Source organism: Amphibalanus amphitrite, unplaced genomic scaffold (genome assembly GCF_019059575.1).
Source record: "Amphibalanus amphitrite isolate SeventyFive unplaced genomic scaffold, NRLGWU_Aamphi_draft 000427F_arrow, whole genome shotgun sequence".
Classification (NCBI taxonomy): Eukaryota; Metazoa; Arthropoda; class Thecostraca; order Balanomorpha; family Balanidae; genus Amphibalanus; species Amphibalanus amphitrite.
In genome coordinates, this window is record NW_024881921.1 from 313,889 (window position 1) to 330,000 (window position 16,112).

The window sequence follows — 16,112 nt, forward strand, 5'->3', positions numbered from 1 at the left end:
TGCTAACAGCAATTCAGAAACTACCTTATCCTAAGCTGAGAAGATAAACGATATGGTGTGCGTTAATCGGCGACGCTTCACACCGTCGTTATACGTTTATATATTTTATGAGAAGACCTGGATGGCTGCTGAAACACTTCACTGCTCATCTCAGTTTAATGTTTGACTAGATAATTTACCATGGAAAAGGTACACAACAGACCAGACCGCTCCCTCTCGCCAACCAATCAGAACCTCACATCCAGGCCACGTCACGGACACCCACCAATACAAGCCCGCGCTTCAGGGAAACGGCATCTGCGTATGACGGCGCGGCAGCCGCCCCATTCTCTGGGCCGCGTCAGACGGAGACGCGGTGTCACGGGACAACCACTCGGGTCAGAGCACAGTCACCGAGACGGATGCCAACATTGCGCCGCTCTCAGTGACTTAGAAGGCAGGGTACGACTGCCAAAGGCTCATTCAGTGATTAGGGAAATTCGCTTGCGTGCGGCGCTATAGATCGTCAAAGAGGTGACACGATCCTACAAAAGGATTCGAGATCTCACTTTGATTGGGGTCACCCGTCGTCAAAATTTGGTAGCGATGGACGACAAGGCATCCAATGAGCTTATTTTTTATGTGAATGGAAATAAGGTAAGCACAAGTCTATAAGCCGTTTTACGTTTATTGCTCGACGATCAGCCTCAGAACTCCAGCTAATTTAAACAATCGTCCTATATTCTTCAATCCCTCTCGTTTATTGTCGTCTGAGTGCTTATGATCATCATGATCACGATTCTCTCTTCCATGTTTTAGGTGCAAGTTTCATCACCGGACCCAGAATGGACGCTTCTCTTCTTCCTCAGAGACAAGCGTAAGTTACGCGTGCTACGGTAAGTCGAAAACAGACTGATTGCGATTTCCCATAAGTCTTATGGGTCCAGAAGGTCATGGAGTCCAGGCCAAACAAACGTAATTGTTATGACATGATAATATATGATCATATATCTATATGATATATAGATGTATGACCATTAGAAAAGTATTCATGATTCATTTTTCAGTCAGGGATAACGCGCAAATTGATGTTATTGTTTACCTATGTAGAACAGAGACTTTTCAAATTCACGCTTTAAACGTTTAAACCTTTGTGAAATATCAGGGTGAAAAAGGCCATTCGTAGTTCTTACCCGTCTCAAGCAATCGTATCGAGTCAACTTAAATGACTTTGATATTAATTATTATAAGTTAAGCGACCTTCTCCTGGAAATTTCCGAAAAATAAACTGCTGTTTTACATGTGCATTCGGGCACAGCCATCATCGGATGTATATTGCCAAATGAAGAATGTGATATTTCTGATATTTTTGATTCTACGTGATATTTCTGGGACTTCGATATTACCGCAATCCTAATTGAAAATTAATTTGTTTACATCCAGAGTTTGTGTTAACACTCCAAATGCAACTATGTATAAACATCCTTCAGCTTTCTGTCTTCTGGTTCCCAACGGTGTTATATCTAAATGATAAAATTATTTAACCGCTCGAAGGTTGAAAAATCTTTTAAACGTCTCGCCTATCGGCTCGACGATTTGTTCTACCTACTCGCGGTTTAATATATATTATCCCGCACCGTAGACAGTGTTTACAATTGCTTCACGTGCAAAGAGAAAAATTATCAGATGTCGCTTAACTGATTTGTTAATGTCTAGTGCCGATTAACAAACTGTTAAACGTCTAGTAGACATTTCTGCCATTTAACCGTCTCGTTATTTTCACTAGTATGCGCAGGGAAACGCAATGAAACATCATTTTCCTTTTCTTTTTTAGTTCTATTTTGGACTTCATCTTCAATGTACCTGTCAATTTCAGACCGATCACATTGTTTGGACCGTTTTTCAAAGCTTCATCTGTCTGCTTCTCGTTGTCTCTGGCTCTGCTGAAATATGTCGTATTTTAATATAAAATGTATTTTTTACCTTTAAGCTCCCGAAAGATATCGGCAGTACGGAATAAAATTATTAAACCGCTCGTAGGTAGAAAAATATTTTAAACGTCTCACCTATCGGCTCGACGTTTAAAAGATTTATTCTGCCTATTCGCGGTTTAATATATATTAAACCGCGAGTAGAAAGAACAGATAATTTTCTTTCTTTGCGCGTGAAACAATTGTAAACAGTGTCTGTGGTGCGGGATAAGACTTTTTAAACAAAGCATTTATTGATCCTAATGTATTTCATCGACTTATTGCTTAGTTGACCCTCAACGGGATGCAAATCCGCTATAGCTGCGCTTTTTAGACCGTTTAGTCTCGAACACAAATAGTGTAGCAGCTCATTGCCGGCTACTTATTCAAGCAAAAAGTACCAATTTTCTTCATGTATCAGGTACCGGAAAGAATAAAGTGAGAAAACACAGAAAGTAAATGCCCTGCATTTACTTTTCCCGGATCTTTTGTTGCACATACCCATCAGCTGCTGGACGGGAGTCTACGAAAAAGAAGCGGAAACGTATTCGTAAAGAATATTATGTATGCAACATAGGTGGCGGAACGGGGGGCACCGGGGTACCGTGTCCCCTGATTTTGGCATTTTTACATTAGCCCTATGGGCGTTGCATGGAAAGAATGGGGCCAAAAGTCAGCAGTGCCCCCCCCCTTAATTGAAGGTGTTCCGCCACTACTGACATGCAATAGGTATGTATATTTGTTTTCAAATGTGTGACATGTACAGGTCTCGCGGGTTTTAGCGGTAGGTTTTGCACCTAGAAAATTTAGTGTACTTCAGGCTATATCTTCGTCGTCTTAAGGTTTTAAGTGTTGAAGATGCGATCGACATGTTGGTTCACAAGCCGGCCATGATCGTATAAAATGGCTTCATCGTAGATCGATTAGTTTCTGAGATATAATCGTAAATGTAAAAGTGCAAAACCTACCGCTTAATCTTGCTAGAGCCGTACCTAACTTAAATCAGTCAACAATGACTGTAGTAATAATAGTACCTACAGAGCATATATTCAATCGATGATGCATTTGATTGCCGTTTTCAGTTATTAGGTAGGTATAAGGTTTAAAGTAGGCACAACTTGAAAGCCCTATTTTATTTTTTACAATGATCTGTAATTTACTTAGTTTAAGGTTATTCGATATGAATAACACACCAAACCAACATCGTAAATAGACACACATCAAATACAATCGATAATAGATTGACACACACCAGAGGAAGAATGATAATATGAGCGTTAGACCTACTGGAATCATGAACTTTCCCTGACGATATCCCGCCCTCTGATGAGCGTAACTGCGCATCACATCCGGAGTTGTTATAGTGGGGGCCCAGGGCACGTGCCCTGCGAGACACCACCCGGGCCAGACGGCGGCGCCCCATGACCGCCGGTATCTGCCAAACTGCCAGGCGCCGGCCAGCCCACCAGGCTATTTACATTATAAGGGGGAGTGGCGCTCCGTACCGTCAACACGTGTCACTGGCGGAGCGTGGGTTTGACAGTGCGGTTGGCAGTCTGATAATGAGACAAATGTATCATATAGAAACGCATATGAGTGCATATTGCATACTGCAGGATAATAATTAATGAAATTGCTATAATTCAGTTGAAACACGCATGCAGATAGCTGGTTTGCTTTAAATTCTCGCCCGCATGGGGGGGTTCGAAAGCACCCCCTCATGTTACATGTTTCTAGGCCAGTTTTTGGAGCTGAAAACGAAACTTCAGTATCCTTGAGTTGATCAATTTTACACCTACCCTGAAAATGTCATGACCCTGACCCACATGGCCTTTGACCTGTGACATACTTTTCGAGACCATGTTTGGCCGGAATCGCGATTCGGCGTTTGTCGGCTCGCATTAGCCGCGCTTTTGCAGTATTTTCGTGTTTCAAGCGTTCAAACATATGATGTGATGTTGCCCCCATGCATTAGGGTGGGTGCCAAGGTCACCTGAAGGTCAGGTCAGGCCATTGACCTTTGATGACCTCGGTTCACTTTTTCGAGCTTTACATGTTTCTAGGCCAGTTTTTGGAGCTGAATTCGAAATTAGCAACCATATGAACATTAACGAAGTTGTTTTGGTGCCTTCGTAACATGTTACGAAGCTGTCAGAGGCGGTTGACACCTACTACGAATACCCGGCAGGACCCCTACTGGATGACCTGACCTGACCTGACCCGACCTGGCCTAAATGCATGAAGACATCATATCTGTGATTAAAACTAACATGATATTCGTGATCAGCACCCCGAAAAACCCCATAGCAGCCACACTTTACGACGTTCTAACAGGTCCCGATTTTTCCGACTTTTGGGTCATTGACCTGACCTGGAAGGTGAACCAATGACCTAGGACCTTAAAAGTGGGTATCATCGGCTTCCTCTCGTCACGGGCAGCACGCTCGTTTTTTTCCGCGAAGCTCTAGCTCGATCCGGGGCGAAACGGCAAGGGGAGGGGGTCCAACCGACCCCCTCCCCTTATACGTTCCCGGCTGGAAAAACACCAATACGGGCGAGGGTTAACATGGTGTACATTTTCAACAACTCAAATCATATTTACCGGGTCTGCCGTCTGAGCGTTGCTCAGCCAGCTTCTTCACAAAGAGATGTTGCTTATCTAATGAAGGTATGTATTAAAAGGAGCTTGCTCCGCAGAGCAATTGAATCACTATAGGTATAGTCGCTTAGTAGTCGCTGAGTGTTAAACATTATATTTGCTCAAATTACAGCTAAAGCGGCGTCATTTGGTCAGAGTGTTGACGTTCAGTGCGTCTTTGTTGCAGTGCGTCTCACAGGGACGAAGCTGGTCTGCGGAGAGGGTGGCTGCGGCGCCTGTACTGTCATGGTCTCCAAGTATTCTCCGGACAGAAAGAAAATTGTGTATCCTTTCATACAATAGCTATTTCATTCACTGACCTAGGGTGTGTTTGATTGTTGTAGCATTTTCGGATAAAGACATTTTAATTTTAAAATATCAGACTTATGATACCTATTACCTAGGCATAACACCCTGACCAATTATTCATTCGTTTGAGAACACGAATGAATGAATAAATTTACGAATGATTGAATGAACGAACTAATGTTTGATTGAGCAAAGGAGCGCAGGTTGAATAACGAATAAATGAACTAATTAATTAATCAACTAATAAATAAATTAAGTTATGAAGTACTGACCAAGGAAATGAACGAAGAGTGAATGAATGGATGAATGAATAAATGAATGAATGAAGGAAGGAATGAACGCATAGGTAGGTATCTCGCGCTCTCCGCTCCGTTCTGTTTCCTGAGCCGACCCGCCGCCGACCGACCAGTCACCTGTCGGTGAACGCCTGTCTGATGCCGCTCTGCGCCGCCCACGGGCTGGCCGTGACCACTGTCGAGGGCATCGGCTCCTCAAAGACGCGTCTTCACCCCGTGCAGGTCAGTGCTGCCGGCCCGAGTGCCACCCCAGGGTGTCGTGGACTAATTTAATACCATCATAATGTCAGCGCGCTGTATATATGTGGTGACACGTGGGGACGAAATGATGACTGATGTTGTCATCTTTAGCTCGATAGGTCAATGTGTAGGGACGAGTTGAATCGTGGTACTGGTGATGACCTAACTTCCGGCTTCGTTTATTGTCATTTGTGTAAATTTAGCTCAACGACTTTGCAAAAACGATAAATCAGATGATTGATGTCTTTAACAGCGGACGTATACTTACCTACCACATGTAGGTAAGTATACGTCCGATGTTTGCAGTATGTAGAACGTGCAAACATCCGTCCGTTAACGAAATCATAATTCATTATCAGAGATGCTAAGCAAGTCGCTGGCCATCAGATTAACGATTAGCTCTGTTACGTTGGGACATTGAAAAATGAATGTCATGAACAAAAACGATGCAAGCATAGATTGTAAACTATCTTAAGTGTTTACTCAGAACTATATAATAAATCGCATTTTATAAGCCCACATACCTACAGCGCAACGGTCTCTCGCAAGATCCCCCGTTTATTATGTTTTTTTTTCTCTGAGCATAGCACCAGTGGGAACCAGACAATTCAGGGAATGTCCAGCTTTCAAGTGCACATACCTACCAGTCATTAACACACTTTTGTAATCACAGTCGCGTCTGGCCGGGTCTGTGCAATGTCACAAAGGACACAGTCCAGAGAGGCCACGTAAACGGAAACTCCAGCCACCTCTGTTCGATAACTCGAAGGCGATAAGTCGGATACCTAGAACCAAAGCGTGACCTGGGTGGAACTATTACGATGCTGTAACAGTTCAGTGTAGTGAGAAATGTTTCGAGAGTATACTTAAATGGATGACGTCTAAAAAAATCGGTATCAATGCTAAACTCTCTACATAATACGCTGAAAAGCGAACCCATTATAAAAAATCAGATTTTTTCATTTATTCTAACAATCACACATTCATACCAACAAACAATCAAAATATTCATATAAGCCGTTTCCGAAAAATGATGCGAAGTGGTGCTCTTTGATTTATTATTCGCGTCGATCGAGAAAAAAAAAACGATGCACGTAATCGTACAAAATATTAACATTTTCAATATGCCTTTAGCCTTAAATGTGAAAAGTTTTAGAATGAGCGCCATTAAATCATTCCAGCGTCCACCCAACACCAGGATCTCCTCTAAGTCCAGTCTCTCTGTTTCCGACGGCCGTCCGCCGTGTCCCCCACAGGAGCGTCTGGCCAAGTCACACGGCTCGCAGTGCGGCTTCTGCACGCCCGGCATCGTCATGTCCATGTACACCCTGCTCAGGAACCGGCCGCAGCCGTCCATGCAGGACGTCGAAACATACATGCAAGGTGAGAATCAAGTGGATATCCGTCTGATCAGGTTTACATGGTGGTTGATTATCTCAGTAGACAGTATCGGTCCTGCATTCAGAATGGCCGCTCTAATCTCGAGAATTTCCTAGATGCTTCTTCGAATCGTTATGGCGATGCTTAAATGGTACCGAATCCAGCATGATTTTCCCTTCACACATTCGGAGACCTCAATGCGGGCCGGCAGGTAACTTGTGCCGGTGCACCGGCTACCGAGCGATCCTGGACGGTCTGCGGACGCTCACCACCGACTCCGGCGGCTGTGGCGCGCAGAACTGCTGCCGGACCAACGGCAGCAGTGGATGTGGACCGGGAGACCGACAGACGAACGGAACGGGCTCCGGAGAGAACGGGACGAACTCCAGAGAGAACGGCGCGGGCTCCGGACTAAACGGAACGGGCTCCAAAGAAAACGGAACGGGCTCCGGAGTAAACGGGACGAACTCCGGACAGAACGGGACCGGCTCTAGGGAGAACGGGACGGGCTCAAGACAGAACGGGACGAGCTCAAGACAAAACGGGACGCCTACCAACGGCGCTTACCGGGAGGAGGACCGCGTGGGCACCTCGCTGTTCGACACAGAGAGACTGACGCCGTACGATCCGTCCCAGGAGGCCATCTTCCCGCCCGAACTGATGGTGAGGAAATGATTATGTGCTTATATTCACGCGTCATTACAGGACTGCTTCATCTTTAATTAATTCAGCTTGGATACAAAAGCAGCTGACTTACATATGACTATATAAACGCATCAACTGACGGTGAAACAATGTTTACGCGTTTAGGCCCTTTGACGGAGCTAAAAGGACCACTAAAAGTTGTTTTTTCTGTGACACATCTTTTTTCGTTTATCAAAAAGGTGACTATAAGAAAGCTTTCAGCCAACTGTATAGTGGTAGTTCAGATGACTGATTACGAGCGAGCGAGCGCAGCGAGCGAAGCGAGTCTTTTCAATATAACGGAAAAATCTCAGTATGAGCGGCCCGGCCCGGCCCGGCCCGGCCCGGCCTGTAACGCTTTTGAGAGGCTTATATCTCAGCAATCGCTGGACCGATTGGCCTGCGGTCTTTTTTTTTGGGTAGCCCCATCCCTTCTACCCCGTAATTGACTACATTTGATCAAGGGCGGATCTAGGGGAACGTTTTGGGGGGGGGGGGGGGTCACAAGTCAGCCGACATGCCGGGTCTGATGGATGAATTCTGACGACCGGGGGGGGGGGGGGGGGGTAGGGAGCGAGTATGTCGAGATCAAAGGACATTTGATCTTCGTCGTTTCTAAGATGAAGTTTTATCGTTGTACATAAGTCACTCGGCTAAGTAGTCTTAGTTAGTGAAACCCACCTATACAGGGGAGACGCTACGGATTTCATTTTTTACTGGGGGTGGATCGACCGACTTAAAAACCCAGAAGTAGATATAGTTACCTCACTTTTAGCCTAATGCATTGGTAGCATACAGTCACGATCTCTCTTATTGACCTGTGTAGGAATCGGCGGCGCGAAGCGCCGCGAAAATTTGCAAAAAAATTGTCAAAACACAGTTCTAAAACACAAATATTACCTACAACCCTTTTAGCATGCTAGTACAAGCCGGAGTTCCTTCACAGTACACATACCTATGAATTCCGATTCAATTTGACACGGTTGGTGTTATTACAGTCACGATCTCTCTTATTGATTGGTGTATGAATCGGCGGCGCGAAGCGCCGAGAAAATTTGCAAAAGCTGTTGTCAAAACACAGCTCCAAAAAACACAAATTTACCACCCTTTTAGCATGGCAGTACAAGCCGGAATTCCTTCACAGTACACATATGAATTCTGATTCAATTTGATACGGTTGGTTGGTGTAATTACAGTCACGATTTAGTATTGACCTGTACGTACATGAATCGGCGGCGCGAAGCGCCGCGAAAATTTGCAAAAAACATTTGTCAAAACACAGAGGGGGCCTCCTTTCTACAGAGGACCACCTCTCTACTGCGGGCCTCCTCTTTTCACGGGGCCTCTCAACTACAGAAGGCCCCCTCTCTACTGAGGGTCTCTCCCTTTCAGAGGGCCTCCTTTACAGAGGGCCTCCTCTCTTCAAAGAGCCTCCTCTCTACAGAGGACCTCATCTCTGCAAAGGGCTTCCTCTCTTCAGAGGGCCTCCTCTCTACAGCGGGTCTCCTTTCCACAGAGGGCCTCCTCTCTACACAGGGCCTCCTTTCTACATAGAGCCTTCTCTCTACAGATGGTCTCCTCTCTACAGAGGGCCTCCTAGTCCTCTCTAAATGGGCCTCCTCTCTACAGGGGACCTCCTCTCTACAGAGGGCCTCCTTTCTACAGAGGACCTCCTCTACAGAGGGCCTCCTACCTACAGAGGGCCTCCTCTCTACTGAGGAGTCAGAGGGGCGCTAGCGGTCAGACACAGACACTAGCGGTTATTCACAGGAGGCCCCAGGAAGCAAGAAGGACCCTAGCTGTCAGGCTGGTCAGAGGGCCCTGAATGTCCTGACGTGTTTTTTTTGGGATTCCCGTGAATTTCTTTCGCCTCCGACGTGATTTGGGCCCCGTGGGCCTTCGGCGCCCCACGGGGGCCTCCTGAAACCCCAATGGGGGGCCCGTCCGCCCCCCTCTGGGTACGTCCCTGGGGCCCACGCCGGTCTTCAAAGGTCCAAATTGCCCCTTGAGTCCCATACTGGCCAGTGGCCCGATGGTCTTATGATGGCCTTTGAGGTTTCTCACCGGCTTCAGAGGGCTCACATCGACCTATGAGGGCCCGCGCTGGCCTCCGAGGGCGCAAAATGGGCCTATTTCGGCATCTGAGGGACTCCGACTGCTTTTTGGGTGCCTACTGCCTCAGGCCGGTGAGGTGAGGGTCCCTACCTGTCTCTGAAGGTCCCATTTCGACATTCGAGCTCCTTATTTTGGGTCACAGCAGAGGCCCATGCAGTTCCCTTAAGGCCCAATGCCGACGGTCATATAGCCGCTTCTGATAGTCCCACGTCCTCTTTTGAAGGCACCTCAGGGGTCACCAGAGGCCTGCCAGGGGCACCACCGGCCTCGCAGGGGCACCATGGGCCTATCAGGGGCACCACATGGGGCACGGGCCTGTCGGAGCGGAGGCACTTCAGGCTTGTCAGGGGCACCACAGTCCTGTCAGGGCCCAGGGGCCCCAGCGGTTTAGCAGGGGCACCACAGGTCCTCCAGGGGCACCACAGGCCTGCCAGGGCCCAGGGGCACTAAAAATAAAGTAAACAATATAAAAAATGGAAATAGGGCATCACCAAAATTAAGTGGCCGAAATCCGTTGAGTTTTTAATTTTGGGTATAGGTGGGGCACCACGAATTAAATTCATGACCATCCCCTTGGAGTTTTCCTGGATCACCCCTGGTGCTCGCACGGTTGAGACAAAACGAGTAAGATTCTGGCTTTCAATACGCCTTTTCACGCAACACGATCCAGTAAAACAAAGGTATTAGTTCAGAAGTGTTTGCCAGGTGATTTTGAGCATGCAAGACGGCGTCTATAACGCATTTGGGTCTTCGGCTTTTGGGGGGGTCAAATGACCCTCTCAGACCTTTTGGGGGGGGGGGGTCATGACCCCGTGGACCCCCCCCCCCCAGGATCCGCCACTGCATTTGATACACCACAGTGACGGTCGTGGCACGTGCCACGTGAAAAGTTAAGGGTGTTCAAGTTGTTTTGCAAAAGTAGTGATTTTGAGAGGCTCATATCTCAGCAGCCGCTTGGGCGATTGACTTGCGGTAATTTTTGTAGGGTAGCAGCATCCCTTCTACCCAAAATAGGATACTCTCGATGCATGTGGGTCACCCCCAGTGCACGTGCAAAATACAACAATAAGAGGTGTCAAATTTGTTCCCATTTCAGTAACTCGGTAATTACTGGGGCGATTTCGCTGAAACTTGGCATACAGGTAGGCACCCACCAGGCAATGCATTCCCATGTGTTGCGGTTAGGGTGCTACTGCACGTGCGCACGTGCAGGGGGCGCTTCCAGATCTCGAGAACGGCTGGGCCGATTGCGCTCAAATTTGGTACACGGCTGGGGACCAGTTAGTAGGGTGCCGTGCAAAAGTCAGTTTGGACCCCGTTTGCACGTGCGCACGTGCAGAGTGCCGCTTCCAGATCTCAGGAACGGCTGGGCCGATTGCGTTCAAATTTGGTACACCGCTAGCGACCGGTTAGAGGGGTGCTTTGCGCAAGCCCGTTGGAAGTACCCTCTCGCTCTTCCGCACATGCAGGGCTCACTATCTCGCTCGCTCGTTCTTCGCCCAAAAGGCGTTTTACTGGTAAAATAAAAGCTGGTGACTCAGTGAACAATCACAACTAGTTGGTGTTGCCGTGGCCCCACCTTCATCATACCAGGCGAGGTCGCTGACATTACGCACACATGTGTAGTCAAACATACAGACGCTCATGGTCCATCAGTTCATCGTTTTTTGGCCCATTGTTTACCGCCCCAGAACAGAGAGACTAAAAAGTCTGAGACTAAAAACAGGGAGAGTGCTGTGTTTCTAGTGACAGATGAGACCGACAAGGTAAATAAGCTGATGATTCAGATAGTTTTTGAGACAGTCATAATAAATCTTCCAATCCTGCTGCTTTCAAGTGGAATACTAAGGGACGATACAACGACAATCTAGATCGCGTTTTAGCTGAGCCACGTTGGAACTGGGTTAGAGCAAGGTTTGAAAAACTGGTAGGAACCGATCAGGTAATACTGGATGTACTCCTCATCACTCGAGTAACTGTTAGTTAGTAACTTTAAAAAGGAGTGTTATCCCCGCCAGCTGCGACCGGACTGGGTGAGCCGACCTCTGAAGTTCAGCGGACCGCGGGTGACCTGGCACCGACCCGCCACGCTGAGCGAGCTTCTGCGACTGAAGGCCGCCTACCCAGACGCCAAACTGGTCAACGGCAACACTGAAATCGGTGAGAATCGGCCTCACAATGCATAGGCGGCGGAACGGGGGGGGCACCGGGGCACCGTGCCCCCCCTTGAATTCTGCAAGGGGGGCACCAATAGCAAGGTGCCCCCCCTTAAATTTGATGTAGTACCAGGGGCGGATTCGGGAAAACTCCAAGGGGAGGGTCATGAATCGAAGTGGTGCCCCTACCTATGCCCAAAATTAAAACCTCAACGGATTTCGGTCACTTAATTTTGGTGGTGCCCTATTTTCAGTTTTTCCTTTATTTTTGGTTAGTCATGTGATGACTGGTGCCCCTGCTAGGCCGCTGGTGCCCCTGGAAAGACTGTGGTACCTACCTACCCTGCCCCCTGACAAGCCTACGGTGGGCCCTGACATGACTTAGGTGCCCATGGGCCCTGACAGGCCCGTGGTGCCCCTGACAGGCCTGTGGTGTCCTTGCTAGGCTTGTGGTGTCCCTGGGCCTTAGCAGGTTTGTGGTGCCCCTGTTAGAACGCAGGTGCCCTTGACAGGTTTGTGGTGCCTCTGACAATCCTAAATTGCCAACGACAGGCTTGTGGTGCCCTTGACAGGCCCATGGTGCCCTTGCGAGGCCGGTGGTTTCCCTGCGAAGCCGATAGTGTCCCTGACAGGCCTCTGGTGCCCCTGGCAGGTCTGTGGTGCCCCTGGAAGACCTGTAGTGCTTTTTCTAGGCCGATGGTGCTCCTGACAGGCCTGTGGTGCCACTGAGAGGCCCGTGGTGCCCCGGCTAGGCCTTTGGCACCCCTGGCGGGCCTGTGGTGCCCCTGTCGGCTGTCAGGCCTGTGGTGCTCCTGGCAGGCATGTGGTGACCCCAGGCCCTAAGTCATGACCCATGTTACCTCCACCCTGGGATTCGCCACTGATTAGTACTGCGATGGCTTCTTGGGAATTATACATGTAGGATAAATGGAATTTATCAAACGACAATAAGAAAGAGACAAACACATTGGTACTTGAGGATCAGCTTACAGTTAACCACACATACGGGCAGGGGTGTAATTTTCCTAAAATGATTGTGGGTGCCCAGCTGTAGGGGCGCCCAGCGCCAGGCCGTTTTGGGGCGCGATAGATATTCTTTATGTGGGAGCCTAAATTAACACCGAATTTGATAACATTGCTAGCCGAATGGCGCTTCAAGTGACGTGTCTGACTAAGTAAATACACGCTTAAAAGTGGACACTGACCGGAAGGACGTAAAAAATATGTAGAGAGGCGCCATCCAGTAGGAGGGGCACCAAATGTGGAGGCGCCAGACGGTTACGACTTACGAGGGCGCCGTGAGACGATGAAAAGGGCGCCATTCTCTTAGGAGGGCGCCGAGTGATTGAAAACGCTATGTGGTCCAGGGGCGCTAAGAGGCCAGAAGGGCGCCGCACAGTCAGTAGTGCTACGTTGGTGGGGACGTGGGGGCGCCAGATGGATACTAGGGCGCCTTGAGATCATGAAGAGGGCGCCATTCTCGTAATAGGGTGCCGAGTGATTGAAAACGCTATATGTGGTTCAGGGGCGCTGAGAGGCCAGAAGGGCGCCGTTAGACCATGAGAATGGCGCGGTGCTGTCAAAAGTGCGCCATTCTCCCAGAAGGGCGCCGACGCCGAGTGATTAAAAACGCTATAATCCATGAACGCGAGACGGTCAGGAGGACGCCGTTAGAGCATGCGAAGGGCACCGTGCTCTCGAAAGGACGCTTGCAGCCTTGTAAAAAACTTGTCGGTGCTTTTTCATCATTGTGGGGGCATAATTCAGGATTGTGGGTGCATATGCCCCCACAAAGAGATATAAAATTACACCCCTGCATACGGGGGTGAACTGCCATTTTCGTTTAGTTAAAAAAAAATAATAAAAATAAAAAAATCATCGTGTCAGGGCTGTGACGAAAAATAAGTGGCCTAAATCCGATGAGAAAACAGGATTTGGGGGTACCCTAGGTTTGGCTCCTTGAGCCATGGTGCCCCCCCTTGTCTCAAATCGTTCCGCCGCCTATGTCACAATGGTCGCGATTCAGTTCAGGCCACAGCCTATGACCGACATACCTGCCAAAAGAGATAAAAAACAGCCTTTTTGGATGTAGCTTTACTGCCTGATACTATGAGGTGGCAAACATCACCACACCGCCGTTTCGCTACGTCGGCAGGTGTTGAGGTGAAACTGAAGCGATGCGAGTACCCGGTGCTCATCAACCCGGGTCAGGTGACCGAGCTGACCTCCGTGACCTGGGACGAAGACGGCGTGACCTTTGGCGCGGCCGTGACCCTGTCGGACATAGAAGCGGAACTGCAGGCGGCGCAGAGCCAGCAGCCTGGTGAGACGTTAGGGGGATTTAATGGAACAACGGCGAGAATACTATTGCCTTTCCGACAATCATATTGAGTGATCTACATTTAATCATTGGGAAACGCTACTGTTTGCTCTAACATAGCCTCCAAATACCGCAAGCTATTTTTTCGTGTAACTTAAAATAAAGTTTAATGTTTTTTTTGTTACATATGAAATGGTGCACGCACTTCAGGGAACAAAAATAACTTTTATTATGTCCTTTCATGACTGTGATAACTTGCGATCACCCCTAAATATCATACACCTAACCCCAATGTTAATTTCGGTCGTTTGCAGCCTGGAAGACCCGAGTTTTCTCTGCTATAACAGAGATGCTGCGCTGGTTCGCCGGAACACAAATTCGAAACGTCTCTGTGAGTACCGCAGTATTTTTTCCGATAGTTAAAGCCGTGATTAAGGTGATGAAAAAGACAATTATATGTAGAGATCACCCGGCGACCGCAAACTGCAGCACTTTTTCACACAAAATACACTTCAACAGTAACTGTGGACAACGGATGCCGTAAATCCACCCATTGTCTATGAAGACATCCGACTGGAATCTGCGGCTTCACAGGCGATCGGAGGGAATATCATGACGGGCAGTCCCATCTCGGACCTGGTGCCCCTGCTGATGTCGGCCGACAGCCAGCTGACCCTGATGACGTCATCCGGGGAGCAGAGGACGGTCCCGATCCGCGGCTTCTACACGGCTTACAGACAGAACATTGCCAGACCTGACGAGATTCTGCTCTCTGTCACCGTGCCGTACACGGCTGAGGTAAGAGAAATCGTTTTTTTTTTTAAGCCGTTAACTAGCATCAAAGTGGCACTCGAGGAAAAAGGCCGCCTAGGTAGCTTTGAAATAGTAAGTTGAAATATAACTTGAAAAGGCGACGAAGAACCGTTACAACTATCGAAGGACACGGATCACTAAACAAATTAGGAACACAACAACGGAGACATGAAAGGAATCTCAAACGGAGTCTGTTTTTGCAATCATCACCTTGAGACATCGCCATTTTTACAACTGCAGGACGAGTTTTTCATGGGCTTCAAGCAGGCGCATCGACGAGACGACGATATAGCCATCGTGAACGCGGGCTTCTTCGTCCGGATCCGCGACCAGAAGGTCCGCACTTTCCGCGCTACGTACGGAGGAATGGCAGCGACGGCGGTCTCCGCAACCAAGACGGAACAGGCACTCGTCGGCAGGCAAGTTGACCTGATGGGCAAACGAGGCTAGCTCGTGTGACCTGTGTAGTGTGTACTGCCTCATGTGCATTGATGGTGGTGAAGAACATGAGGTCCGCCTGTCGTGTCACGTGATTGCCTCCCCTGTGTTGCTGGGTCAACCTCATCCGTGTCGTATCTTCTGTCTTCTGCAGGCCCTGGGATGACTCGCTCCTGCAGGAGGCGGTGTCGCTACTGCTCGAGGACCTGCCGCTCGGTCCTAGCGCTCCGGGAGGCATGATCGAGTACAGGCGCACGCTGACACTCAGCTTCTTCTTCAAGTTCTACCTGCAGACGTGCGGCTGGATCACGGGCAGGGTCGACGAAAGCTGCAAGTCCGTGCTTGAGAAGTTCCACAGACCGACACCCGCGTCCACGCAGCTCTACCAAGTGGTAAGGAACTCGCAACGTTCATGTTTCATTGCTGTTTTCTCCACATTCTAAGTTAACGCCTCACTATACGACATTACAAGTGACTCGACTCTCGGTGCGGCTCTCAGGTTCCCAACGACCAGCCGGTGGAGGACCTGGTGGGCCGGCCTGTGGCGCACATGTCGGCGCTGAAGCAGGTCACCGGAGAGGCCCAGTACCTGGACGACATCCCGCCGCTCGCCGGGGAGCTCCACGCCGGCTTCGTGCTCTCATCTCGAGCGCACGCGCGCATTGTGTCGGTGGACGCCCGGGAGGCTCTGCAGGAGCCCGGGGCTACCCACTTCTTCAGCGCCAAGGACATCGCACCGGAGAGGAACAAGTGAGTGAAACTTGCCTATAAGAT

General features: G+C 48.9%; 1 protein-coding gene across 1 annotated transcript in view; it reads left to right on the plus strand.

Moving 5' to 3' along the window:
- The first annotated feature begins 322 nt into the window (after nucleotides 1-322).
- The window catches only part of LOC122391236 (xanthine dehydrogenase-like), a 22,658-nt gene continuing 6,868 nt past the window's right edge, over nucleotides 323-16,112 (plus strand). Inside the window, exons 1-13 of the mRNA XM_043384977.1 lie at nucleotides 323-636; nucleotides 799-856; nucleotides 4,775-4,871; nucleotides 5,306-5,414; nucleotides 6,689-6,815; nucleotides 7,024-7,475; nucleotides 11,630-11,771; nucleotides 13,923-14,090; nucleotides 14,402-14,478; nucleotides 14,682-14,885; nucleotides 15,141-15,319; nucleotides 15,493-15,730; nucleotides 15,838-16,088. Of these exons, the coding sequence (XP_043240912.1) occupies nucleotides 586-636; nucleotides 799-856; nucleotides 4,775-4,871; nucleotides 5,306-5,414; nucleotides 6,689-6,815; nucleotides 7,024-7,475; nucleotides 11,630-11,771; nucleotides 13,923-14,090; nucleotides 14,402-14,478; nucleotides 14,682-14,885; nucleotides 15,141-15,319; nucleotides 15,493-15,730; nucleotides 15,838-16,088 (2,153 nt within the window). The 5' untranslated portion in view covers nucleotides 323-585. The remainder of the gene's footprint in view (nucleotides 637-798; nucleotides 857-4,774; nucleotides 4,872-5,305; nucleotides 5,415-6,688; nucleotides 6,816-7,023; nucleotides 7,476-11,629; nucleotides 11,772-13,922; nucleotides 14,091-14,401; nucleotides 14,479-14,681; nucleotides 14,886-15,140; nucleotides 15,320-15,492; nucleotides 15,731-15,837; nucleotides 16,089-16,112) is intronic.